The sequence below is a fragment of the Typopeltis vanoorti genome, chromosome 1 (genome assembly GCF_054136105.1).
Source record: "Typopeltis vanoorti isolate ZY-2024b chromosome 1, IOZ_Tvanoo_1.0, whole genome shotgun sequence".
Lineage (NCBI taxonomy): Eukaryota > Metazoa > Arthropoda > Arachnida > Uropygi > Thelyphonidae > Typopeltis > Typopeltis vanoorti.
Window position 1 is genome coordinate 99,155,424 of NC_143549.1, and position 24,723 is coordinate 99,180,146.

Here is a 24,723-nt window from a genome sequence, read left to right on the forward strand (position 1 = left end):
CTCATCCACAGACTGAAAAATGGGTGCCCTTCAATGCGGATTTCAACTTTGGAAAAAGGTAAATGTTGCATGGAGCTAAGTCCGGTGAGTAAGGTGGATGGTCCAACACTGGGATCTTCTCATCAGCCAGATACTGCTTTACAGACAGTGCACTATGGGTTAGAGCGCTATCCTAATGGAGAATCCAAGCATTGTTCTTCCACAGATCGGGTCTCTTCTTCCTCATTCATTCTCTCAGCTTAGCCAGAACCTCAAGGTAATAATGTTGGTTAACTGTCGACCCTCTGGTACTCATTCAACCATTACCACGCCATTGATATATAAAAAAAAAAATGATCAGCATTGTCTTCAGTTTTGACTTGCTTGTTCTTGAATTTTTCATTCTTGGTGACGTGGGAGTTTTCGAGTGCATCGATTGTCTCTTTGTTTCTAGATCGTACCAGAAAATCCACATCACATCACATGTGATGATCTTCTCCTGCAAGTCTGGCTCTGTAGTCAGCCAGACTTGCAGTGGATGAGGTTTAAGGAGAAAATGTTAGTGCTACTGAAGCAGATAACACTCGATGACTTGCAGCACTGCTTCCAACAATGGAAAATTCATATGCAACGGTCTATAGATAGAGGAGGGGGGGAGTATGTAAAGGGGATAACAATTAAGTTGTACAATTGTAACAATAAACCACATTTTGGCAACCAGTCTCGTTATTTAATAGCCACACCTTGTAATGAGCTGTGCATATGAGAATGGGATCTCCCATGATGAATCTCTTGACTACTTGGAGGTCTGTTGATAATAATAATATCATAATTGTTGCAGATCCATACCCTCCCGATTTTCTTGTTCAATTTCTTCTCAAACACATCCTCCATACTCTTTAATGCATACATTAAATGCATTAAAGAGTATACTCACAACAATGAACCATCTTAAAAAAATCTATACAGCTCACCACAAGGATTTTCACACTGGCATCACATGATTGTTGTTCTCACTGCCATTTTGCCTTCCTTTACTATATAAGCTGCAATTACACTAAAAAATCACAAGGAAAGCGCTATACCTACAGTTCTAATTATCAGTAATAAAGAAAATTTCATAGCAATGGATACAATTTCACTAATATTGCAAAAAAAATCTAACTTATCTTGGCTTTAGTAGCTCTACCAGTCATCTTCCTCTGACATTACCTGCACATCATGGTAGGAAAAAAAAGGACTTGGGCATTATCTTTGACAACCAAGTAAAAATTTGTGTATGTTGTGTAGGATTTTCTGATCAGTTCTTGGTCTTCCCTCAACAGTGGCACACTCAGGATTTAATGTTGGGGGAAGCCGAGTTGAGTAGACGATTTGAGAATAGACACTACGCATTGCATATGACCTATGACTGAGCATCTGCAGTGATCGCCAATACATGAAACCCGTGATCTCCTCTGGCCTGACTCGGGCAAACAGAGTAGCGCTCTGTCCGCCCGAGCACTACCTCATCCGCCTTGCCTTCACAGCTGCCGTGATTCCCCCGAGAGCTATAGGGTATTTTCATCTTATGTGAGACCACTAATTCATGAGTAGTATAGAAATAGAAGACACGACACCACATAAATAAAAAAAATAATTTTAATCAGGAAAAGATTTTTGGAAAATTTTCTAGTGGTTTTTTTTTTCCTTTTTCTTTTTTTTTTTTTTTTGAGGGGGAAGCAGGGCCTCTTCCCCCCAGGTGCACCACTTTCCCTCAAGGCATCCAAAATAATAATAATTATTATTATTATCATTATTATAATAACAACACAACAACAACAACAACAATAATAAATACATACCATCATACAGCAAATAAGAGGAATCTGGGCTTCAATCATTAATAGCTGGATGCACACATAACAGTATATATGACCACAGTACTCAAGGCGATATGACTGACTGTCAGGAGGACATAAACACACTGGACAAAGTTCCATGTTACTTTTGCAGGAGAAATTTTTATCTATATCAAAGAGCTTAATCAAATTATCCAGTACATTTTCTGCCTAAAGGAAAATAAAGAAATAAAATTATGTTATGTTTGTCACAGGATTTTGCTTAGTATATATTATAATTATTATTACACCCTCCATGGAGTCGACAGACTCGTCGTAGGAGGTTCATTCAACTGACAACGTATTTATCATATAGAATCTTAAAGTCCTTTACATTCCTTGCATTAACAACACATTTTGGTAATGCATTCCATTCACTGGCAATTCTCCATGTAAAAAAATCTACTCCTCAAACCCTTCTTCACAACAGTTTTATATAACTTCCAGGAATGATCTCTGGTTCTTACCCTCTCACCTTCTACTCTTTTTATAACCCCCTTTGGATTAATACGATAAAATCCTGTCACTAGCTTAAACGTCTCTATCATATCGGCTCTCTTCCTCCTATCCACTAAACTCTGCAATCCACATCTCTTCAATCTCTCTCCATAGCCAGCATTCCAAACTCCTGACATTGTCTTATGTCTCTGGACTGCTCTCCAATGTCTTCACATCACACTGAAATCCAGATGAACAGATTTCAGCACAACAGTCGAAGTGTGGCCTGACCAGTGCCTTATACAGTAGCACAACCACTTCCTTATCCTTTCATGTTAGAGTACTTCTTATCATAGCAGCACCACAATGTGCAACCTTTGCAACACTAGCAATATGTCCTGTAAACTTCAGTCTACTGTCACCCATCACTTCCAAATCTCTAATCTCATCCACTTCCTGAGTACGGCACCATCGATATAGTACAGCCTTATATTTCTGCACTCCAAAATGCAACACCTTGCACTTATTGATATTAAAACTACAACCCCACTCATTTGTCGATGTAAAAAAATCTATTCAAATCTTCCTGAAGGGATTCAGCATCAGTAGTGCTACTTATAATTCTTCCTAACTTTGCATCATCAGCAAATAACTGAAGATCCCCAGTCAGTCCATATGATATATCGTTTACAAACAAGTTAAAGAGTAGGGGGTCCAAAAACAGAACCCTGGGGCATGCCAATGGTTACCCTCCTTTTTTCAGACAACACTGCTCCATCATACACGACCTGCTGGTATCATTCAGACAGCCGATCTCCTATCTATCTAACCAATATACTATCTATTCCCATCCTCTGCGGCTTGTACACCAACTTATCATGTGGTAATCTATCGAATGCTTTTGCAAAGTCTAAGAATATCACTTATATGATTCTCCCTTATCTAGTACACACTCGTCACCTTATCATAAAATGCAAGTAAATTACTGAAACAGGACCTACCCTTTACAAATCCATGCTGACCATCATAAAGAATGCATTGTCCATCAACCCAATTCTGTATTTTATTCCTTACCAATCTCTCCAACATCTTGACCACAACTGCAGTTATACAGATCGACCTATAGTTGGAGACTTCTGTCTTAGAACCATGCTTGTGGAATGGTACTATTTTTCCTCTTTTCCACTCCTTAGGAACCCTACCCACTGCAAGACTTTCATTAAATAACCAGGTCAAGAGCATAGCAAACTGGGGTGCACATTCCTTAAAAATACATGGTGATATGTCATCCATCCATTCACACAGCTTTATTAATATCTCATCCAACCAACATCTGATACACCTCTGATTCTTTTACTTCCAATTCTCCTAATACTTGCCTCCCTTCTATATATTGCACAGCATCATTTACACCAGTGTGATATATGCTGTGGGGAATAGTTGTGTGGATCTGATCACCACAAACCGTGTTGTACCTCTGCCTTCATAACATTTTTTTTTCCAGCACAGCTTGCTTGATTTTGCTATTCATCCATTTCACTCCCACTCTATTTACTCACTTAATTATTATTACGGGCAACTCCAGGGAGTCCTCAGACTCATCGAGGGAGGCCCTAAACATCATGTCCACACAACTATTCGACATTCTCAGAGTATCTATCATACCTTGCCTTGAACTCATTCACTGTCACAGCACCCACAACAGACTCTGGCAGCTTATTCCACTCATTTACCACTCTAAAAGTACAGAACCCAGCTATAACACCCCTGCTAACCACACTCTCACCCAGCTTCCATAGATGCCCCCTAGTCCTCCCATCACCAGTCCTGTTCTGAAAAATATCCTCGGAATTAATCTCATAGAAACAATTCAGTAATTTGAATGTCTCAATCATATCATCCCTTTTCCACCTATCAACCAATTTCTGCAACCCACAAATTCTAAACCTGTTCTCATAAGGTTCATTCCATAGACCTGGTATCATCTTGGTCACTCACCTCTGGATCCTCTCCACCTCCTCCCCATCAAGAAGAAACCTAGGTGACCAAACCTGGGCACAGTAGTCGAGATGAGGTCTTATCAAGGCTCGGTACAGAGGTACAATAACTTGCTTGACTCTGCTCATCAAAGTATTTTTCAACAACCAAGTGAGTCGATGAGCTGATTTAGCCACTTTTGCAATGTGCCCCATAAAACTTCATCTCCCTATCCACCAACTCCCAAATCCCTGGCCTCAATCTCCTGGAGTACAGTTCCACCAATGTGGTATACTGCTGCTAATCTTTTCATTCCAAAATGCATAACCTTACATTTTGTCACATTAAATTGACATCCATTCTCCTTAGCCCAGAGCTCCAATCTATCCAAGTCTTCCTGCAATATTTTGACATTTTCTGCATTCACTATTGCCCTACCCAACTTTGCATCATCAGCAAACAAATGAACTGTTCCTCTTAGATCCTTCCCTATATCGTTAATGAACAAATTAAACAGCAGTGGTCCAAGAACAGAGCCCTGCAGCACACCACTAGTCACAGGCCGTCTTTTGGACTCTACTCCTGAATAAACTACTCTGCGATATCTCTCCATCAACCACATACCTATCCATCTCACCAACCCTATATCCATTCCCATACGTTGTAGTTTATGGATTAGAATTCCATGTGGTATCCAGTCAAATGCCTTAGTCAGGTTCAGCAGTATCACTGTAAACCCATTACCTTTATCCAGTTCAGCTGTCACTGTGTTATAAAACTTGAGCAAGTTACTGAGGCATGATCAGCCCTTCACAAAGCCATGCTGCCTCCCCTCCCCCCGTACAGTATCTCATTGTCATCAATCCATTCCTGTATTTTTCCCTTGACTACTTTCTCCAAGACCTTGACAACGACTCCTGATATGCTGATCGGTCAGTAATTTGCAACAGTAGTTTTGGATCCTCCTTTATGCAGTGGAACTATTTTCCCCTCTTTCCACACCTTTGGGATTAAACCAGACTCAAGACTCAGATTAAACAGCATACTCAAGGGCACTGATAATTCTTTAGCCGCTTCAAGTAAGACCCGTGCCGGTATACCATCCAATCCCACAGATGCATTCACATTAAGGTTCTGTAATAGACTATTCACCTCCACTTCATTCATCACAATTCCCATATAAACTAATGGTTCCCTCATTTTTTCAATGTCACCGCCCGGATGATATACTCTTGCAAAGTGCTTGCTAAGTAATTCCACTATATCGACTGATTCAGTGACCTCCTTACCATTATCGTTCCTTAAAATCATTCTGCCGTGTACAGTTTTTTTTTTTTGCTTGCAGCATATTGAAAGAATTGTTTGGGATTCTCTTTAGTTTGCATAGCTAGTTTCCTTTCATAATCCTCTTTTGCTTTTTTTGCCACACTCGTTACCCTTTCTGGCCTGCACTTTATACCGTTCATGTGCCTGAAGGTCACCTTTCTCTTCAAATTCCCTCCACAGTTGTTTCTTTTTTTGCAGCTCAAGCTTAATGGTGTTATTCATCCATTTAACCCCTACTTGTTTTACTATTCGGACCCTAGGTATACAATCAGCCATAACCTCCTGTAAATTCTCCTTGACCACATTCCATGCTCTATCGACATCAAGCCCTTGCAGTTTTACATGCCATGGCACTGATCCAAGCAATTTCCTAAGCTTGTCATACTTGCCAGCACATTAATTCCACATATACCCTATCTTAATCGAAAATGCCACACCTTTAGCCACCTCCTAGGTCAAGACCTTATGATCACTCTTACCAATAGGTGGCAACATGGTCATATTCATTACAGTAAAATTCTCAGATGCTATTACCAGGTCAAGCACTCTCAAACCTCTAGTATTTTCACTTTCATGCCATCTCAGATAGTTATCCCTTAATAATTGAATAAAATCCATTTCCTTCCTCACGTGTCCTCTCCTCCTTCCAATCAATATTATCATAGTTGAAATCCCCCATAATAATTTCCCTCCTTCCACTCATTTCATCAATTTGTTTATGCATACTATCTCCACCATCTATTCCATATCCTGGTCTATAGCAGCACCCAACTATATATTTTGTTCTGCCAGTCTCAATCTCACACCAAATAGCCTCGAATGAGCTCTTTTCACTATCCTGCAATACAACTTGTCTGCAGTTCATCAGCTATCATCAATAACACTCCTCCCCCCATTTTATTCTCTCTGCCATGTTTCACTAATGCCAATAACCTGTGGCGCCAGGAAGAGCCAATCAAGGCCAAAAATTCTTCCTTCTTGTTCCTAATACTCCTGGCATTAGTATACATGAAATGCAGAAATCCCATTGTCCCACCCCAATCTTGATGCATTATTCTAACTCCCATTCCGATTTCTTGTCCTTAGTACTGGCTCGGGTACATTATATACATTCTTACACTTAGCTGTCTCACTGATGTCGGCATATCCACCCCCCCGTCCCCCTTTTTAGTTCTAGTTTCCCTGGTTCTGCACATCCATTTTCACTTCATTCAGCAACACGTTTTTCAGTCTATGCATACCAAATCCATTCAAATGCAGGCCATCCATCTTATATAAATCCTTTCACCCATCAAACTCAATCCACATGTCCATGAATTCCACACCACACCGTCTGCATAACCTGCGCATAAAGTCATTTGTGATTATGGCCCTCCTTCTAAACTCCTCTCTGTCATACCGCAGCAACAGACTCACCATCCTAACTCTGTCACTCTTTTCTTTCGCTACCTTTAACAATACTTTAAAGTCCTCTCTCATAAAAGATTTATCTCCTTTCAATTCATTTGTACCTGCCACAACTATCAATTCTTTCACCCTCTGTTTTTGCGCTTAATGTTCTCACTTACATCCTTAAATTTCGCAACCGGTAAGTACGATTCAGTTAAACTCTCATCTATCACTCCTCTTAATAACAAGTCACCATACAACACTCTTTTCTTCATTTCAGAAAAGACTCTCCCACTCTTACGCTTATTTTTCCTTTCAAACACTTGTTTATTTCCGTTAGTCAAGGCACTCTGGAAAGTTTTGCAGGTGCTCCAACTCTTGCTACACACCGTGAATCACTGCGTGCAACCTAGCGATCTCACTCCCTACAAATAATTCCTCATTTTTTTCATCATTTAAACCATTTTCTCTCTCTGTATAGTTGCTTTCACTCCCTCTTTGATCACCTCTCTCATTGCTATCTTGTACAACATCACAATTCCCTATCAAGCCACTATTTTCACTCATATTCTGGCTTTCTTCAACCATAACTATCTCACAACCTGACACATACTTCAATTCCTCACTTTGCTTACACTTTCTGCACATTCTCCCACCACTATCACTTTCCATCCAAACTCCAGTTTCCTTCGGGAATGCATACATCCCACACACACATCACATTGGACAAACTCCCTCTTCTTCATCAGTTGCATCAGTCTTGGGACTGGTAGCTCAGCAGCTATTTCCTCCATTCCACTCTGTCATTGGCTTTCTTCTTAACCTCCTGGTAACTCCTCAAACCCGTGCTGTCTTTGACTTGGTCAAGAAAGCTTTTCCTTGGTCTGCCTCTTCTTCTTTTCCCCTCTATTTTGCCTTCAGTTATTCTTTTCAGAAGTCCATCATGTCGAAGTATATGTCCAAACCACCTATCCCTTCTAATTTTGATCGATTTAATTAGAGTTCTTGTTTCATTTATCTCTCTCAGTACTTGTTGGTCTGATTTTTTTTCTGTCCATTTTATTTTGTTCATGTGGCGCCAGCACCACATTTCAAAACCTTCCAATCTTCTTACATCTTCTCTGCCTAGAATCCAGGTTTCACATCCATATAGTGCAATGCTCCATATCAATGTCTTTACTAATTTTTTTTTCAATTGTAGGTTGAGGTTTCCTTTAAAATGCTTTTCATCTTAGAGAATTGGGCTTTTGCGTGGTTTATTCTTGATCTTATGCCTTCTCTTGTTCTGCCATCTTCTGTTATTAGGCTTCCTAAATATTTAAAGCTTTTCACTTGTTTTATTTGTCCCCTGCTGATGTCTATCCTCTGAATTGATAGGGATTTTGCCTGTAACAATGATTTTAGTCTTATCTGTGTTGATTTTCATTTTATATTTTTCAAGGTTATTATTTAGTAATTCTAGCATTGTTTTTAATGTTCTTCTGTTTTCTGCTACAAGGGCTATGTCATCAGCAAATCTTATACATATGACTTGCTCACCATTTATCTTTATGCCACTATTTATTTTATCTTTAGTTTCCTGAATGACCTTTTCAATATATAAATTAAATAAAAGTGGTGAAAGTATGCATCCTTGTCTTACTCCACTCCTTATATTTATTATTTTCTCTTTATCATTGATTTTAATCCGTCCATTTTGATTTTTGTAAATTTGATAAATTATTTTCCTATCCCTCAAATCTATGCCGATATTAGTTAGACGATTTAGGAGTATTTGCTGGTTTACTTTATCAAAATCAAGGAAGCAAATGTAAGTATTTTGACTAAGGTCTAATCTTCTTTCTCTATTATTGTTCTTAAACAGAGTATTGCCTCTCTTGTTCCTTTATTCTTTCTGAATCCAAATTAGTCTTCATCCAATAGACAATCTATTTTTGAATAAATTCTATTTTGAATAATTTTTAGTTGAATTTTGCTAACATGTGGGATTAAAGCTATTGTTCTAAATTGGCTGCATTTCTTTGCATGTTTTGGTATTGGTATTATGGTTGATTTCATAAACTCCTTTGGTATTTCTCCTCTATCATAGATTTGGGCTATTAATTGATAGAGTAAGGTTTTTGTCTCATTACCTAGATTTTGTAGCAGTTCTATAGGAATATTATCTACACCTGGACTTTTTCCCTTACTCGTTTCGGACAGTGCTTTATCAAATTCTTCTCACATTATTGAGGGTCCTAGATTATCTCCATTTTTAATTTTCTATGCTGATATCAACATCAAGTTCGTCACCATTATAGAGATTTTCCAAGATAATTCTTCCATTCCATTAATATATCCTCAGATTCTATTAGTAATTTTCCATTTTCATCTTTGATGGCATTGTTTTTGCTGTTCTTATTAAATTTGAAAGTCAGTTTGTTAATTTCTTTATAGGCTTTCTCTATGTTTTCATTTTTAAATAATTCATCTATGTTACAGGTATTCTTTTTCGGCTTGTCTACATTTTCTTGTAATTTGATTTTTAAGATATTTGTATTTGGCCACATCTTCTTCTTTAAGAGCATTTTTATAATTTCTTCTTTCATCCATAAGGCCAAGTATTTCATCTGTTATCCAATGTTTTCTTTTTCTGCATTTTTCAATAATTGATTTGATGAATTTGTAATTAACTCTTTAATCATATTCCATTGGTTTTCAATATTATTCTGACTATTTATGTTTTCTGGAATGTTATGATCAATTGCCTCTTGGTATCCTGTCTTTACTTCTTTACTCTTTAATTTTTCAAGGTTCCATCTTATTGGTTTGTATCTTTGGATTTGTTTCCTATGTTTCAGTTCTGTTTTCATTAAGACAAGGTTATGGTCACTACTAATGTCGGCACCTGGATAGCTTTTGCAATTTTTTATTTGGTTTCTGTATCTTTTCTTGACCAATAGATAATCTATTTGATATCTATTTGAATCCCCAGGTGCTTTCCAGGTGTATCTTCTTCTTTTTGGAGCTTGAAATAGTGTATTTGCTATAACTAACTTTTTGTGTACAAAATTCTATTAATTGCTTCCCTCTTTCATTCCTACGTCCAAGACCAAATCTTCCTGAAATATCATTGCTCTCTTCTCCCACTATAGCATTCCAATCTCCCATTATTACTGTATTGTCTCTGTCTTTAAAGCTGCTCCAGATTTCTTCTATTTGTTCATAAATTTCTTCTATTTTTTCATCTCTATATTGTGATGTTAGCATGTAGACCATTATAATATTGAGGTTTACTGGTTCATTTTAAATGCTTATCGCCATGATTCTGTCACTCTGGTTAATTATTGTAGTGCTTAACTTTCCAACTTTTTTATGAAGCATTGCAACGCCTGACTTGCCCTTCTTTTGTCCTGAATATATTATCCGAAATTCTCCACTCCAGAAATCACCCTGTCCCTCCCATCTCGTCTCACTAATGCCCAGAATGTCTATTTCAAGTCTTTCCATTATCACATCTGCTATTTTACCTGGTTCTAGCAGTGTTCTTGCATTCCACGTTCCAATATTCAGCTTATTTCTTGTCTTCATTTTTGGATAAGTACCAAGATTTCGTTGGCTGTTGACCTGAGAAGCCCGGTTACTTCTTCTGCCGGGCATGACTCCTTCAGTGAAGGCTCCATTGCCAATCTTGATTTCATTTTTAACTTCCATTGCTGCTTTTACTTGGGAATGTAATGTGGTGGTTTCCCCTTGGCTTCCACATCGCGGTATTGTAATATGTGTGCTACAGGAGATTAATACAAGTTGCGCTGCTGCCCACTAGTATAACTATTAGTGGTTAGTTGAAAGAGGAGGAAACACCTCTAGCCCTCGAGTACTCTAATAGCTTCAGGGAGAATGGAGGACCTCTTCCTGGGGTTAGTAAGCAAGAAAAGGGACAGACAGAAAGTTTTAAGTAAAGAATCCTCATTAGGAAGAATGTCAGTATGAGGGTAGAAGCAGGGAGTGGAAGAGTTGGAGAAACATATGACCAAAATCTTTGAAATAGATCATACTTAGCTCTGGGACCCTGGGTTAGCCATGCCTGTGCCTGCAACAGTTTTTGAACAAAGGCATCGTATTTTTTGACACCATTATCTTACGTTGCATTGGCACCATGTGCTATTCTATGAAACGTATCGTTAAAATACTAAGTTTAAATAAAACGTAATTCACACCAAAATCACACAAACACAACAAGCTACCAAAAATAAACAATACTATGTTAAAATTTAAACCAATATTCCAATTTTCACTCAAAATTATACTTAGCTTTTGGGAGCTCTCTGAAAACACTACACACCATGTAGCCCTCTAGCAGCAATGAGGACCAACAACAGTATGCAGTCATACATTGCTTTTGTCAGATACTGCCTTATGAGTTTCCATTCATTGTCAACATATTTTCCACTCAGCTCATCTACCCAACATATCGATGCTGACTACAGAGCTTCCTATGATCACCTGCGTTATACTTCCACATGTATACTTCCATTTTTGGCAGTGACCTTTTCTTGTTTCATCGCTTCCAAAACAAGTACCTCATGATCACTCTCACCAACTGGTAGCAGTGTCAACACCTCATTAACAACTACATCTACTGAAGTTATTATCAAATCCAAAACATTAAAGCCTCTAGTTGCGTCACTCACATGCTGCTTAAGTTACTTATCTCTCAGAAATTCCACAAACTCACTCTCCTTGTTCCCATATACTATCTCCTCCTTCCAGTCTATATTCCTGTTATTAAAGTCTCCCATCAGGATCATGCTCTTTTTACATGCCCAACTAATTTGCCTAAACATTTCACAATCAGTATTCTCTGCATTCCCTGGCCTATAACAGCATCCTATCAGATATACTAACCTGTTTATTTTAACTTCGCACCACGTAGATTCAAAATCTGTGCATGCACCATCAACTTCCACACTTTGCAGACACAATTCCTATGTAATCATTAACAGCACTCCTCCCTCCTCTTTTCACATCTCTATCCTTCCGGAAAATTATATATATCCTTCTAATTCTATTCCTGACATCACAGCCTCCATAAACAACCAAGTTTCACTTATTCCAATTACTTTTAGGCATACCGTCTCAATCAATGCCACAAACTCAGTTCTCTTGTTTTCAATACTCCTTACATTTGTGTATAACTTAACAATTGCTGTGTGTTTGAGGCATCCTACTAGCACCAACATTCTCTATTGTAGCTGTTATACTATACCTCTCTTCAATTTGACCACACACCCGTTTCCCTGATCCTGACCGTGATTTCCATTCTTACTGTCTTATCCTCACCTTTATGCATTCCATTACCTTGTGCTGCTGCAACCACATCTTCAAACTCATATCCATATTCCTCCTGCTGTACAATTTGTTGATTTGTGCTATCATGTTTCACAGGTAGACTCTGTGCCTTCTCAGAAAATAATAGCATTTCTAAATGCCCAACACCAAACCCACTCAAATGTAATCCATCAGCTTTATACCATTTGAACTTCTCTTCAAATTTACTCCACACATTTACAAATTGAACTCCTTTTGCTTCACACACAACTCGATCATCTTACTATTCATTATCCCTGTGATGAAGTGATACATATATATATATAATACAAGAGGTCTACATAAACTACAGAGATAAAGATTTTCATGAATGTACTGAGTTTTAAAAATAATATAATGTTATAATTTTGACTCTCATAAATATCAGATACAGGCTTCAGATAAGCCTGTATCTGATAGTTATGAGATATTGAAGAAAATCGAAGATATTCAGAGAAGCTTCACCCTTAGCAAAGCTTCTCTGAATATCTTCGATTTTCTTGACATTTGTTAATAATCTTGGCGATTAAAGCTAGCAGCCCGTAATCCAATATAGGCCTGACTAAAGACTTCTATAATAGTGACACAGAGGCTAACATGATGAAATGCATAGTTGATTGCTGTTAGACCCACAGTATAAAAGAGAAAAATGTGGATGACAAATTAGCACAGTCAGTGTAGAATGAGTAATTATTATGGGAGATTTCAACTGTTAATATAAACTGGAGGGAAGAGTTGCAGGGAGGGAAAGAAATGGAATTTATACAGCTGCTAAGATATTATTACCTGAATCAGCATGTAATAGAGCCTCTGTAGCTCAGATGGTTCTGATGGTGCCATTTGGTTGGAAAGGACTTGAGTTCAAATCTCATCTGTGAAGTGAAGAACCTTTATCAGGGCTTTTCAATCAAAAAGTCAATTAGCCAGTCTCCTACAAAGTTTGAGTGTTTTTTCTCCCAGAAACTCAGATTTTTCAAAGCACACAAACTGGCCCTGTGAACACAAATATACAGATAAAAAATACTTATCATGCAAGGAAGAACAATGGGAAACAACCTTGTTCTATTATCATTCCCTAGTAAATTACCATGCTACCCCACCAACTATTAAGCAGAGAAGAGAAGAAGAAGAAGAGAAACATTATTATTACCCCAAGACCTCATGGAGTCAAAGACTCATCTCGGATGTCCTTTATCACACACACAGCTCATCATACCGTGCCTTGAACACATTCAAACTCCTTGCAGACACCACACTCTCAGGCATGGCATTCCAATCATTCACAACTTTGCACGAAAAAAACCTGCCACTCACTCTCCTACTCACACCCTCTTTATACAGTTTCCAGGAATGACCTCTAGTTCTCCCCCGATCTCCCACTATTTTCTGTAGAACCTCTCCAGCATTGATCCTATAACAACCCCTTAATAACTTGTAGGTCTCTATCATATCTCCCCTCTTCCTCCTGTCCACCAGATTCTGCAAGTTGCATCTTCTCAATCTTTTCTCATCCTCGACATTCCAGAGGTCAAAAACTACCTTAGTCAATCGCCTTTGCACCCTTTCCAACATCTCTTCATCCTTCTGAAAACCAAGTGACCATATCTGGGCACAATAGTCCATGTGTGTGGCTTAATTAAAGCCTTATACAACAGAACAAGAATCTCCCTACTTCTACACGTCAATATCCTCCACATCATTCCCAGAAGCATTTGTGTTGTCTTCACAATTTTGGCTATCTGTCCCCTAAATTTCAGATCCTTATCCACTATCACCCCCAGATCTCTTATTTCCTCCACCTCTAACAATATATCCTCACTAAGCATAAATTCTGCATCCCATCTTTGTTTTCCAAATTTTAAAACCTTACATTTTGCAACACTGAACTCGCATCTCCATTTCCGTGCCCAATTACTCAATTTATTCAAGTCTTCTTGTAAGGCCACAACATCTTCACTACTCTTCATGGTTCGTCCCAACTTTGCATCATCTGCAAACTGAATATCTCCATCCAAATCTTTGCCAATATCATTAATATAAAAGTTAAACAGTAATGGCCCTAAAACAGACCCCTGAGGCACTCCACTAGTGACTTTCCTTTTCCTGGATATTGCGCCCCCCATACACAACTTGTTGATACCTATCAGATAGCCAGTCTCCAATCCAATGCACTAATCTAATATTTAACCCCATCTGCTCTAGTTTGACTGTCAACTTATCATGAGGAACTCTATCAAAAGCCTTTTGCAAAATCCAAGTATATTACTGTGTATCCTTCTGCTCTATCCAAGGAAGCAGTCACTTTATTGTAATAAGTAAGTAGATTACTAAAACATGACCTCCCTTTAGCAAATCCATGCTGTCCATCAAAGATAATACCATTGTTGTAAAAACCCAACTCTGAATCCTAGTTCTCACAAGCTTCTCTAACAACTTAACCACAACAACTGACACACAGATAGGCCTTAGTTTGATGCTTGAGTTCGATCACCTCCTTTATGCAGTGGCACAATCTTGCCCTCCTTCCACTCCTTGGAGAAACATGGGAGAGGGGGGGGGATATAAGGTTCTAGAGTGCTGGATCTATTACAGCATCAGAGAACTTAGCAGTAACAAGGTAGCTATGTTGCCTTCAACCGAGGAAAGAAATTATGAGGGTCTTGACTGGGAGATTGCCAGCTATGCAGTATTTTCTTTTAAGAAGGTTAATATGATATGATTATGAAAAACTGAGGAGTCAGTTTAGAGCACTGTGGCATAAGAATTTGGAGGAGAAAAATGTTATCAGTTGATGGAAGATGTACAAGGAACATTTTTGAAGAAATCAGTATCAGACTGTTATACCCAAGGTTTAGAATATAAATCTAGTAGGAGTAGATGGACAAGCAGAATCATTAAGCAGCAGTTGCAGAAAAAGTTATAGATGGTAAATAAAGAGACAGTTGACCAGCAAGCATGTGATGAGCACAAAGCAGAAGAGAGGCAAAAAGGGTGACCTGTGTCATAAGGAAAGGCAAAGCTAATTATCAGAGGAAGCAAGATAATGATGAATTCAAAAGAAAACCAAAGAGTTCTTTTGCTATGTAGTGTATAAAAGGAATACTACTTTTTCATGAATGTTGATAGTAGAGAAGTAACAGAACAAATACAGTGGAATTTGGTTAATTGGACCACATTGAGAATAGCAAAATTTGGCCCAATTAAGCAGCTTCTCCAGTTACATGAAGTTATAAGGTCTAATGGAATAAATACAACACATATAAATAATTAAACATATTTAATCAATCCTATATTTCATCTTAATCACTGAGACATCAGGGAAACAATATTAAAATTGCAAAAAGACACACAAAATTGCGCAAAGGCTTTCATTATAATATTTTCCACTGAAAAGACTATACTGAAAGCCTAAAGTCCTATGAGGGATGTATTCTATGGATGCAGTTAACTAGCCTTAGCTATATTAAGGGGATAAAAATCCCTTATTGTTTTTCATCCAGTAAGCAAAACTCTAAGATCGAAAACTACGATCTAAGCGTTTCATGCTGATGAACTATCGGCGAATCCAAGCGTAAGTGACCACTTGGTAGTACCACACCAAGGCAATCGAGTTGCCTTGGTGTGGTACTACGCTTGGATTTGCCGATAGTTCGTCGGCATGAAACACTTAGATCGTAGTTTTCGATCTTAGAGTTTCGCATACTGGCTGAAAAACAATAAGGGATTTTTATCCGTTTGGCTTTTCATCTAAGCCTTAGCTATGTTGATCAGGAGACCCAAGTATTAAAGTTTCCCAAATTTCGGAAGATTAATAGAACCGTATTTATTAAGATTAGGTTGTTGTTTTAAATCAATTTATTTATTATGCATTTATTCCTGTATTCACTAAATCTTATAATGAGTTCAAACTTCATTACATTAAGTTATTATTATTACTGTTATTCTGGAGTGATGAGACTCATTGTACGAGGCCCATGTCAGACAACACAAAATCTATCATACCACACCTTAAACCCATTCACTGCCTGCACATTCACCACTCTGTTGGACAATGAATTCCATGGTCCAACCACCCTCCATGGAAAAAAGCCCATTCTCACCCTCCTACTCACCACCTCCATTTGCAACTTCCATGGATTAAAAATCCTCCTGCCCTGTGTTAATCCTGTAAATACCTCTCTACAGTTTAAAGGTCTCAAATAGAATCCTGATATAATTTTGGTTATCCACCTAAATACTCTCACCAAGTAAATTCACCAAGGTTTACTACTTATTCTCTTCCAATCCTGGTGACGAGATCTGGCCTGATGATCAGGCTTTACACAACGGAATCATCATTCTTTTTTTTTCACTTCTGGTCAAAGTCAGCCTTAGTATTGCAGCAATCTTCTGGGTTGCCTTCATGACTTTTGCAATATGCACCTTAAACTTCAAATTTTTTTATCGACAATCACTGCAAGACCTCTTGTCTCATTCACTTCCTGTAGCAGAGATTCACCAAGCATGCAGTTTCCCATCTGTGAATCCCAAATTTCAAGCCCTAGAAATTTATGTTGAATTTTTTCTTGACAATTATTCATAAGACTATTATAATTTTTTTTATATAATCTTTGTCAAGTAGCTTTATTTTATCCTCCTACATGTTTTGCCAATTCTTCTATTGGCATCCCCAGGGAATACAAACTAGTAAGCTAAAATGAAGGTTACAGACTAGGTTATAACTGATGGTTCTAATTCATACCATTACATATGAATTAGAACCACTAGACTACGTATACCGTTACGTCCAATAGTTGATGGAATCTATTTTCCCACTCACCAACTGTCTAAGTATCTTGCGAAGATTTTACAACAACACATTCACGTCTCGGATACTTATATTAAAAACTCAAAACATTTTATAGATAAAATAAAAAACATCCCTATTTTTGAAGAGGATATACTAGCAAGCCTGGACATTACATCTCTGTTTACTAACATTCCAGTGGTTGAAGTCATCAACATCTTAGACAACTTGTTCCCAAGAAACATCACTACTTTGTTCAATCACTGTTTAACTTCTATTTTATTTGGCAAAAAACGATCTACAAACAACTCACTGGATTAGCTATGGGTAGCCCCCTCTCACCTCCTTGTGTTGATTTATTCGTGGAAGATCTAGAGAAAAAAAAAAAATCTTAACCCAGATCATTCCAAGACCGAAAATTTGGTACAGGTATGTAGATGACATCTTTATCATTTGGGATCATACAAAAGAAGAACTAATGAATTACCTCAACCAAATCAATAGTTTCCACAATACCATCAAATTCACATTAGAAATGGAAAAAGATAAAAAACTGCCATTCCTTGACATTTTAATAAAGAAACAAACCAATAATAGTATCAACCTATTTAAAGAAAAAAAAAAAGGTATGAATTAGAACCATCAGTTATAACCTAGTCTGTATAACAACCTTCATTTTAGCTTGCTAGTTTGCATTCCCTGAGGATGCCAATAGAAAAATTGGCAAAACATGTAGAGGATAAAATAAAGCTACTTGACAAAGATTATATAAAAAAAAGTGTAATATTCCCTAGAAATTTAGTTGCATTAAACTGACATCCCATTCATTTTAACTAACCTGTCCAGCTTATTCAAATCCCCTTGAAGAGCTGACACATCACCACTATTCCTAAATAACCCTCTCAAGCTTCACTTCATCTACAAATAACTGAATATTTTCCTGCAATCCAGTGACAATATCATTGACATAAAGATTAAAAAAAAAAGTAGAGGTCCCAGTATTGATTCTTTTGGAACCCCACTTGTGACCTGCCTTGATATGGCTCCCTCATACATAACCCTTCTGAGATCTATCAGACAGCCAATTTCCAGTCCACTTCAACAATCAAATCCCCATGTGTTATAACTTAAATATCAACTTATCATGTGGCACCCTGTCAAATGCCTTTGTAAAAAAAAAAAAAAAAAAAAAAGTAGTACATGACTTTTCCTTGTCAACTGTTGTCACTATTAGAAAAGGTAAACAAATTACTGAAACCAGACTGCCTCTTAACAAATCCATGCTGACCTTTATCTACCAATTTTGTATATGATCAATGCAAATTTCTCCAAAATCTTGATAACTACAGAAGAAATACAAACTAGTCTATAGTTTGATGCCTTATTCCATTGTATAAGGCCATATATGAACTACTGTGCACAGATTTGGTCACCTGGATGAAGAGATGGTGGCTAGGATCCAGAGGCAATTGACCAAAATAGTTTCCGATTTCTTGAATGATGAATGCAAAGGTTGGTCGACTGGCAGAGCCTCTGCTACTAATGGCTCAGTTAAGTAAGTTTGAGCACGGTTAGTAGTTGGAAGGGGACCAATCGTTCGATGCTGTTGGCACACTCTCCCTCGATGAGTCTTTCGACTCCCTGGAGGTGTCAAATAATAATAATAATAATAATGAAGAAAGGTTTGAGATGATGCAGTTTGCAGTCTAGTGGATAGGGGGGGGTGATATGATAGAGACGTACAAGTTGGTAAGGGGTTGTTACAGGATTTTACAGAAAATAGTGGGAGATCATGGGAGAACCAGAGGCTATATAATTCCTGAAAGATGTATAAGGAGGCTGTGAGCATAGGAGTGAGAAGCAGGTTTTTTTGCATGGTGAGTTGTGAATGATTGGAATGCACTGTCTAAGAGCGTGGTGTACAGAGAATTTGAATATGTTTAATGCACTGTATGATGAGCTGTGTTTATGACAAAAGGGGCCTACTAGAATAATTAGGATTTATTGATTGCTAAAATATTTACACATACAATAGACATCTTGAGTGACATCTAGAGGATAATAATAATAATAATGATAATAATAATTATTATTATATTCACCAGCCTTATAATTCCACATAAATTCCTTTCTCCTTGAAGCTTCTGCATGTCTGTTCAGCATAAAAGTCAAGACTGCTTGGTCACTGACACCAATGAGGCAAGACTGACACCTCAGCTACAATGAGCTCCTTGGATCCACATCTAAATCTCTTTATTGTCATGGTCCCTCTAATACATGTTGCCTCTACTACATGTTTGCATATCACTAAAGAATTACAAAAATTCTATTCCCTTACTATTGTATGCTGCTTCCTCTGCCCAACTGATGCTGCTGTAGTTAAAATTTCCAAATAATAATCACTTGTTTTGCACCCACTGAACTACTCTGCCTAAAGATTTCCTGCTCATCACCCTCTATGTTCTCTAGCCTATAGCAACATCCAACTGAATATCTCCTCCTGCATGCACACTATATACTTTTAAAACTATCAATGTCATTTCCTTACAAATTCTTCACTCTGAGAAGATTCAACTCATCACTTATCATAAGTAGCATTCTACAACTCCATTTGTCCTTCCTAACTTCCTAAAATATGCTATGCTCTTTTAATTTTGTTTAAGTCATAACTTCTGTCAAACAGGCTTCACTGATTCCAATAATCTTTGTACAGGCCAAAGATACCAATGGCAACAGTTCATTTCCTTTATTCCTGATACTCCTGGTATTGTATAAAGCACATCAATGCCTGCCAACATTTCTGTACCAAATATTATTCCCTCTAGACTCTACTTGACTCTGCAACATATATCAGTACATTCCCCCAAGTGATTATTCCCATAATAGGCCTCTGCTGCTACCATACACCATGTTTTCTGTAGTTTCCCTACTCACTCACACTTGTCCCTAAAACAAGTCTCTCAAGATGCCTACACCCTGCAATGGTTAAATACAGTCTGTCTCTTACATACATCTCTCTCATCCTCAAATGCACTTCACATATTCCAGTCCCCCTCTTTCGACACATCCTCGCCATCATGCCACTCTTTATTGCTGCTCTCCTTCTCAGTTCTGCATCATTACTTCTTAGTAAAATGCTCACTTTCTACCCTATCACGCTTTTCCACTGAACAGTTCCTAACAATAACCTCAAATGTTGGAAGTTTTTTCCACTTGGTTAGATTATAATAAATTTAGTTTAATCCTTTATCCAAGTGTAAGCAAACAAAGTTTGCGTCTGAAGTATCTTCAGGACTGAGGCAACTCATGGTAAAGGTGGACCAAACTCTCATCACTCCTTGTCTCAGTATCTCCTATAATGTAAAGCACATCTCCTTGCGGACATATATAATGCTATGTATTAAGGGAAGGGCCACTACCCAGACCAGTTTTGACCTTTATTGAGGTCTCGTCAGTGGGAGCCAGACCCAGAAGTGGTGATACTAAGGCAAAAGCAATGGAGAAGTCATATTTACCTATACGAGTTGCCAAAAGGTATTATACATGTCCACAAGGAGATGTGCTTTGCATTATGGGAGATACTGAGACAAGGAGCGATGAGAGCTTGGTCCACCTTTACCACGAGTTGCCTCAGTCCTGAAGATACTTCAGGCGCAAACTTTGTTTGCTCACACTTGGATAAATGATTCAATTAAATTTATTATAGTCTAACCAAGTGGAAAAAACTTCCAACATCTTTCAAAATCCAGAGTAATTTCATAATAAGGTGGTACATCTTTTGGCAACCCGTATAGGTAAATATGACTTCTCCATTGCTTCTGCCTTAGTATCACCACTTCTGGGTCTGGCTCCCACTGACGAAACCTCAATAAAGGTCAAAACTAGTCTGGGTAGTGGCTCTTGATGCATAGTATTATACATGTCAGCAAGGCGATGTGCTTTGCATTATGGGAGATACTGAGACAAGGAGTGATGAGAGCTTGGTCCACCTTTACCATGAGTTGCCTCAGTCCTGAAGATACTTCAGGAGCAAACTTTGTTTACTTACACTTGGATAAAGGATTAAACTAAATGTATTAATAAACACACTGCCACCCAGATCATTTGTACTTACAATCAATATCATATCATCTACATTCTCACCTCACTTTATTGCCATATATACACTCTTTATTGTTTCTCCAGGCAAGCACTCCTCTAATATTCTATTCTGCACACCATGAGTCATTAAATCTCCATACATTATTAGTAGCAGTAGTATTGCACTGGCATCTCCATGAAGTTTTAAGACTCATTGTGGGAGACCCAAACTATCAACACAATATCTATCATATCCTTGAAACCATTAACAGATAAATCACTCATGGCTGACTCAGGCAGCCCTTTTCATTCATTCACCACTCTCTAAGCAAAAGAATCTAATCCTCACACCCTTGCTAAAAATGCTCTTACCCGACTTCCAGGGATAACCTCTTGTTCTGACTCCTCTAGCCAAGTGCTGAAATATTTCCCCTGCATCAATCTTATAAAAACCTTTAACTAACTTAAATGTTTCTCTCATGTTTCAGCCCCCCTCTTTTTTTTTGCCTATTAACTAACTTTTGCAATCCACAAACTTTCAATCTATATCTTCATAATGGGTACTCCACAGACAATTCACCATATTAGTCACTTGTTGCTGGATCATCTCCACTACATTCTCATTACCAAGGAAACAAGGTGACCTGACCAGAGCACAGTAATTCAGATGTGGTTGTATCAAGACTTTATAAAGAGGAATGCTAACTCCTTAATCTCGGCTTGTTAGAATGTTCTTCAATAAGTATATTCTGCAATATTCCCACTAAACTTCAGTTCTCTATCTACTACTAACCCAAATCCCTGGTTTCATCAATTTCCTGGAGTACTGTTCCTTCAATCTGATATTACAGCTTGTAATCTTTTGTAACCCAAAATGAATAACTTTCCACTTTTCTCCACTAAATTGACTTTGATTTTGTACAAACTATTGTCCTTCTTAAATCATCCTGCAAGCTCTCTTCATCTTGATTAACCTCCTAACCGGCCAGTGTGGATGAAATATTCAACACTCCCTAGCTTTTTTCATGGATCAAAACTTCGTCGGCATTCTTCCTTTTATCATGCCATTACCTTCCTCTGCCGTTAATCTCGTTACGGCTATTCTATAGCATTAGTGGATTAACTGTTGCTGAGTGACCTTTGTGTCCCCTCCCCCTGTCTTTACGTCTATTGTGTTGCTTAGAATTTCATTTACTGTCTTAAGTTATTTGACCTTTCTTGCCTCTAAAATGATTTATTGTGTCTCTTCCCAAAAATTGAAACCAATTTCACATATGCGAAAAAAAAATCAATCCTGAAAGGCCCACTGATCAGCTTTTGCAATGAATCTATTTAGTGATAGTGAATTTGGTGTATTTTATTCTACAAATCAGTGCACCGGAAGAGATGCACTGATTGTTCTTTCACTTTACGTATAATAATTGAATAATTTTTTTCGAATTTTAAAATTTTCAAATGTTTGCTTTGAAAATATTATGTCAAATATTTATATTTTTAAATAATACAGGGTGTTCGGGATAAATTTGACAGTTTCGTAAGGAAAAAGAAAATCTTCTTTGTATCTATTAAATTTAATGAATTGACAAAAAAACATTACAGGCAGAGTTAATTACAATACTATCAACAAGATTTACTCAAAATAACCACCATTAGCATCGATCACAGCTTCAATTCTGCTTCGGAACCTCGAACAAGCTGATGCTACAGTCTCCCTGGGAAGGGCCGCAAAAACTGTTTTAATTTTATCCATTAACTGGGCTTTTGTATTACTGGAAGTGCGATTGGTGTCTTTTTCAACTGCGCCCCATACAAAATAATCCATGGGGTTAAGGTCTGGGGAGTTTGGAGGCCAAACATTTGGACTGGTGAAGTCGTAGAAATTTTCAGACAACCATTTTTGACTTTTCCCAGAGGTGTGGCAAGGGGCCGAATCCTGCTGCCATACATACGGCCTACCATTGCCTACCCTTGTTATCCAGGGCTTGACTACAGTTAGCAACTCCACGAACAAAGCCCGAATTCCAATGCCAGGGTTCTTCCACACCTGTTCCTGCAGATTTGCGAGGAATTCTGCTGTACGAACGCAATCAGATCGTCTGCTAGGGATCTTTCTTCTTGCTACATCCTCGTAGTCACCATTGCAAGTCTCTAGTTCATGCCTGATTGTTTTTACTGTATTCAGGGAGCATTGGGCAGCAGTCGTAATATCCTTATTTTGATGGCGGGCACGAATCATCATGATACAAGTTATTCTCTTCCATGATTCAGGTGGGTTCCAGCTATCCATCCTTTCTGACATATTGTATATGAATGAAGAAGGGTCCAAACTTTTAAATGAAGAGAAGTGTGTGTTAATACATGTAACTTACGGAAAAATATAATTAATTATAAATATGTCAAATTTATCCCGAACACCCTGTATTTATTGAAATAAATATGTCCTTTTTCTTTCGTTTCTAGCGAAATAGCATTATATGGATCATCACATTTCAGTTTTAGAAACGATTTTTTGTTATTCATAAAGACAAAATAAAAAAAAATGTTAAAATGCTAAATTGCCTTACTCGGTTTCCGATTGTGTCTTTTTGGTATCAAAAATTTATATCCAATGATATTTTAGCAGTGATTCTTCCCCTTCGTCATTTATTTATTTATTTGTATTATGCTTTTTACGATAATATCTAGTGCATAACTTCGTAGATATGTTGAAAATATAATGGGAAAAATATCATATACGGAATGATTCAACATTTTTGCTCATTTTGAAGATTTTCTAATAATTCCCCCTTCCTTATTCTCTCCTGGAACTGAATTGCATAACTACTCTAAATTTCTATACAGGTTTGAAAGCTTTTCTAGACAGCATTCAAAATCAATTACTTAATTTTACCATTTTGAAAAAAGATATACGGCAATCAGATTGTATCGTGAAGCTTCTAAATCTGTTCTATTTATCTGCAATCTAAAACCAGCTGTTCTACTGCCCACTGAAATTATGTGAAATTTTAGAAATAATATGCTATATTTTCACCATGCAAAATTGTTTATATGCATACCACACAAAAGAAAGTTCAGTAGTATTATTTGTGTTTGTTTTTCTTTTAAAAAAATCTAAATATTACTTCTTCTGCTGCTGGAAGCTATTTCTGAAATAATCTTCGTCTTATAAATACTTGGTAATTCTACAAATCAGTGCACCGGAAGAGTTGCACTGATTGATCTTTCACTTTACGTATAATAATTGAATAATTTTTTTTCGAATTTCAGAATTTTCAAATGTTTGCTTTGAAAATATTATGCCAAATATTTATATTTTTAAACAATATTTATTGAAATAAATATGTCCTTTTTCTTTCGTTTCTAGCGAAATAGCATTATATGGATCATCACATTTCAGTTTTAGAAACGATTTTTTGTTATTCATAAAGACAAAATTAAAAAAAATGTTAAAATGCTACATTGCATTACTCGGTTTCCGATTGCGTGTCTTTTTGGTATCAAAAATTTATATCCAATGAT

General features: G+C 37.4%; 1 protein-coding gene across 2 annotated transcripts in view; it reads right to left on the minus strand.

Moving 5' to 3' along the window:
- Window positions 1-24,723, minus strand: part of LOC150110250 (uncharacterized) — a 154,190-nt gene that overhangs the window by 99,096 nt on the left and 30,371 nt on the right. For both annotated transcript variants that reach the window (XM_090398574.1, XM_090398582.1), the window contains exon 2: window positions 1,824-2,030. In XM_090398574.1, the coding sequence (XP_090254700.1) occupies window positions 1,824-2,030 (207 nt within the window). The remainder of the gene's footprint in view (window positions 1-1,823; window positions 2,031-24,723) is intronic.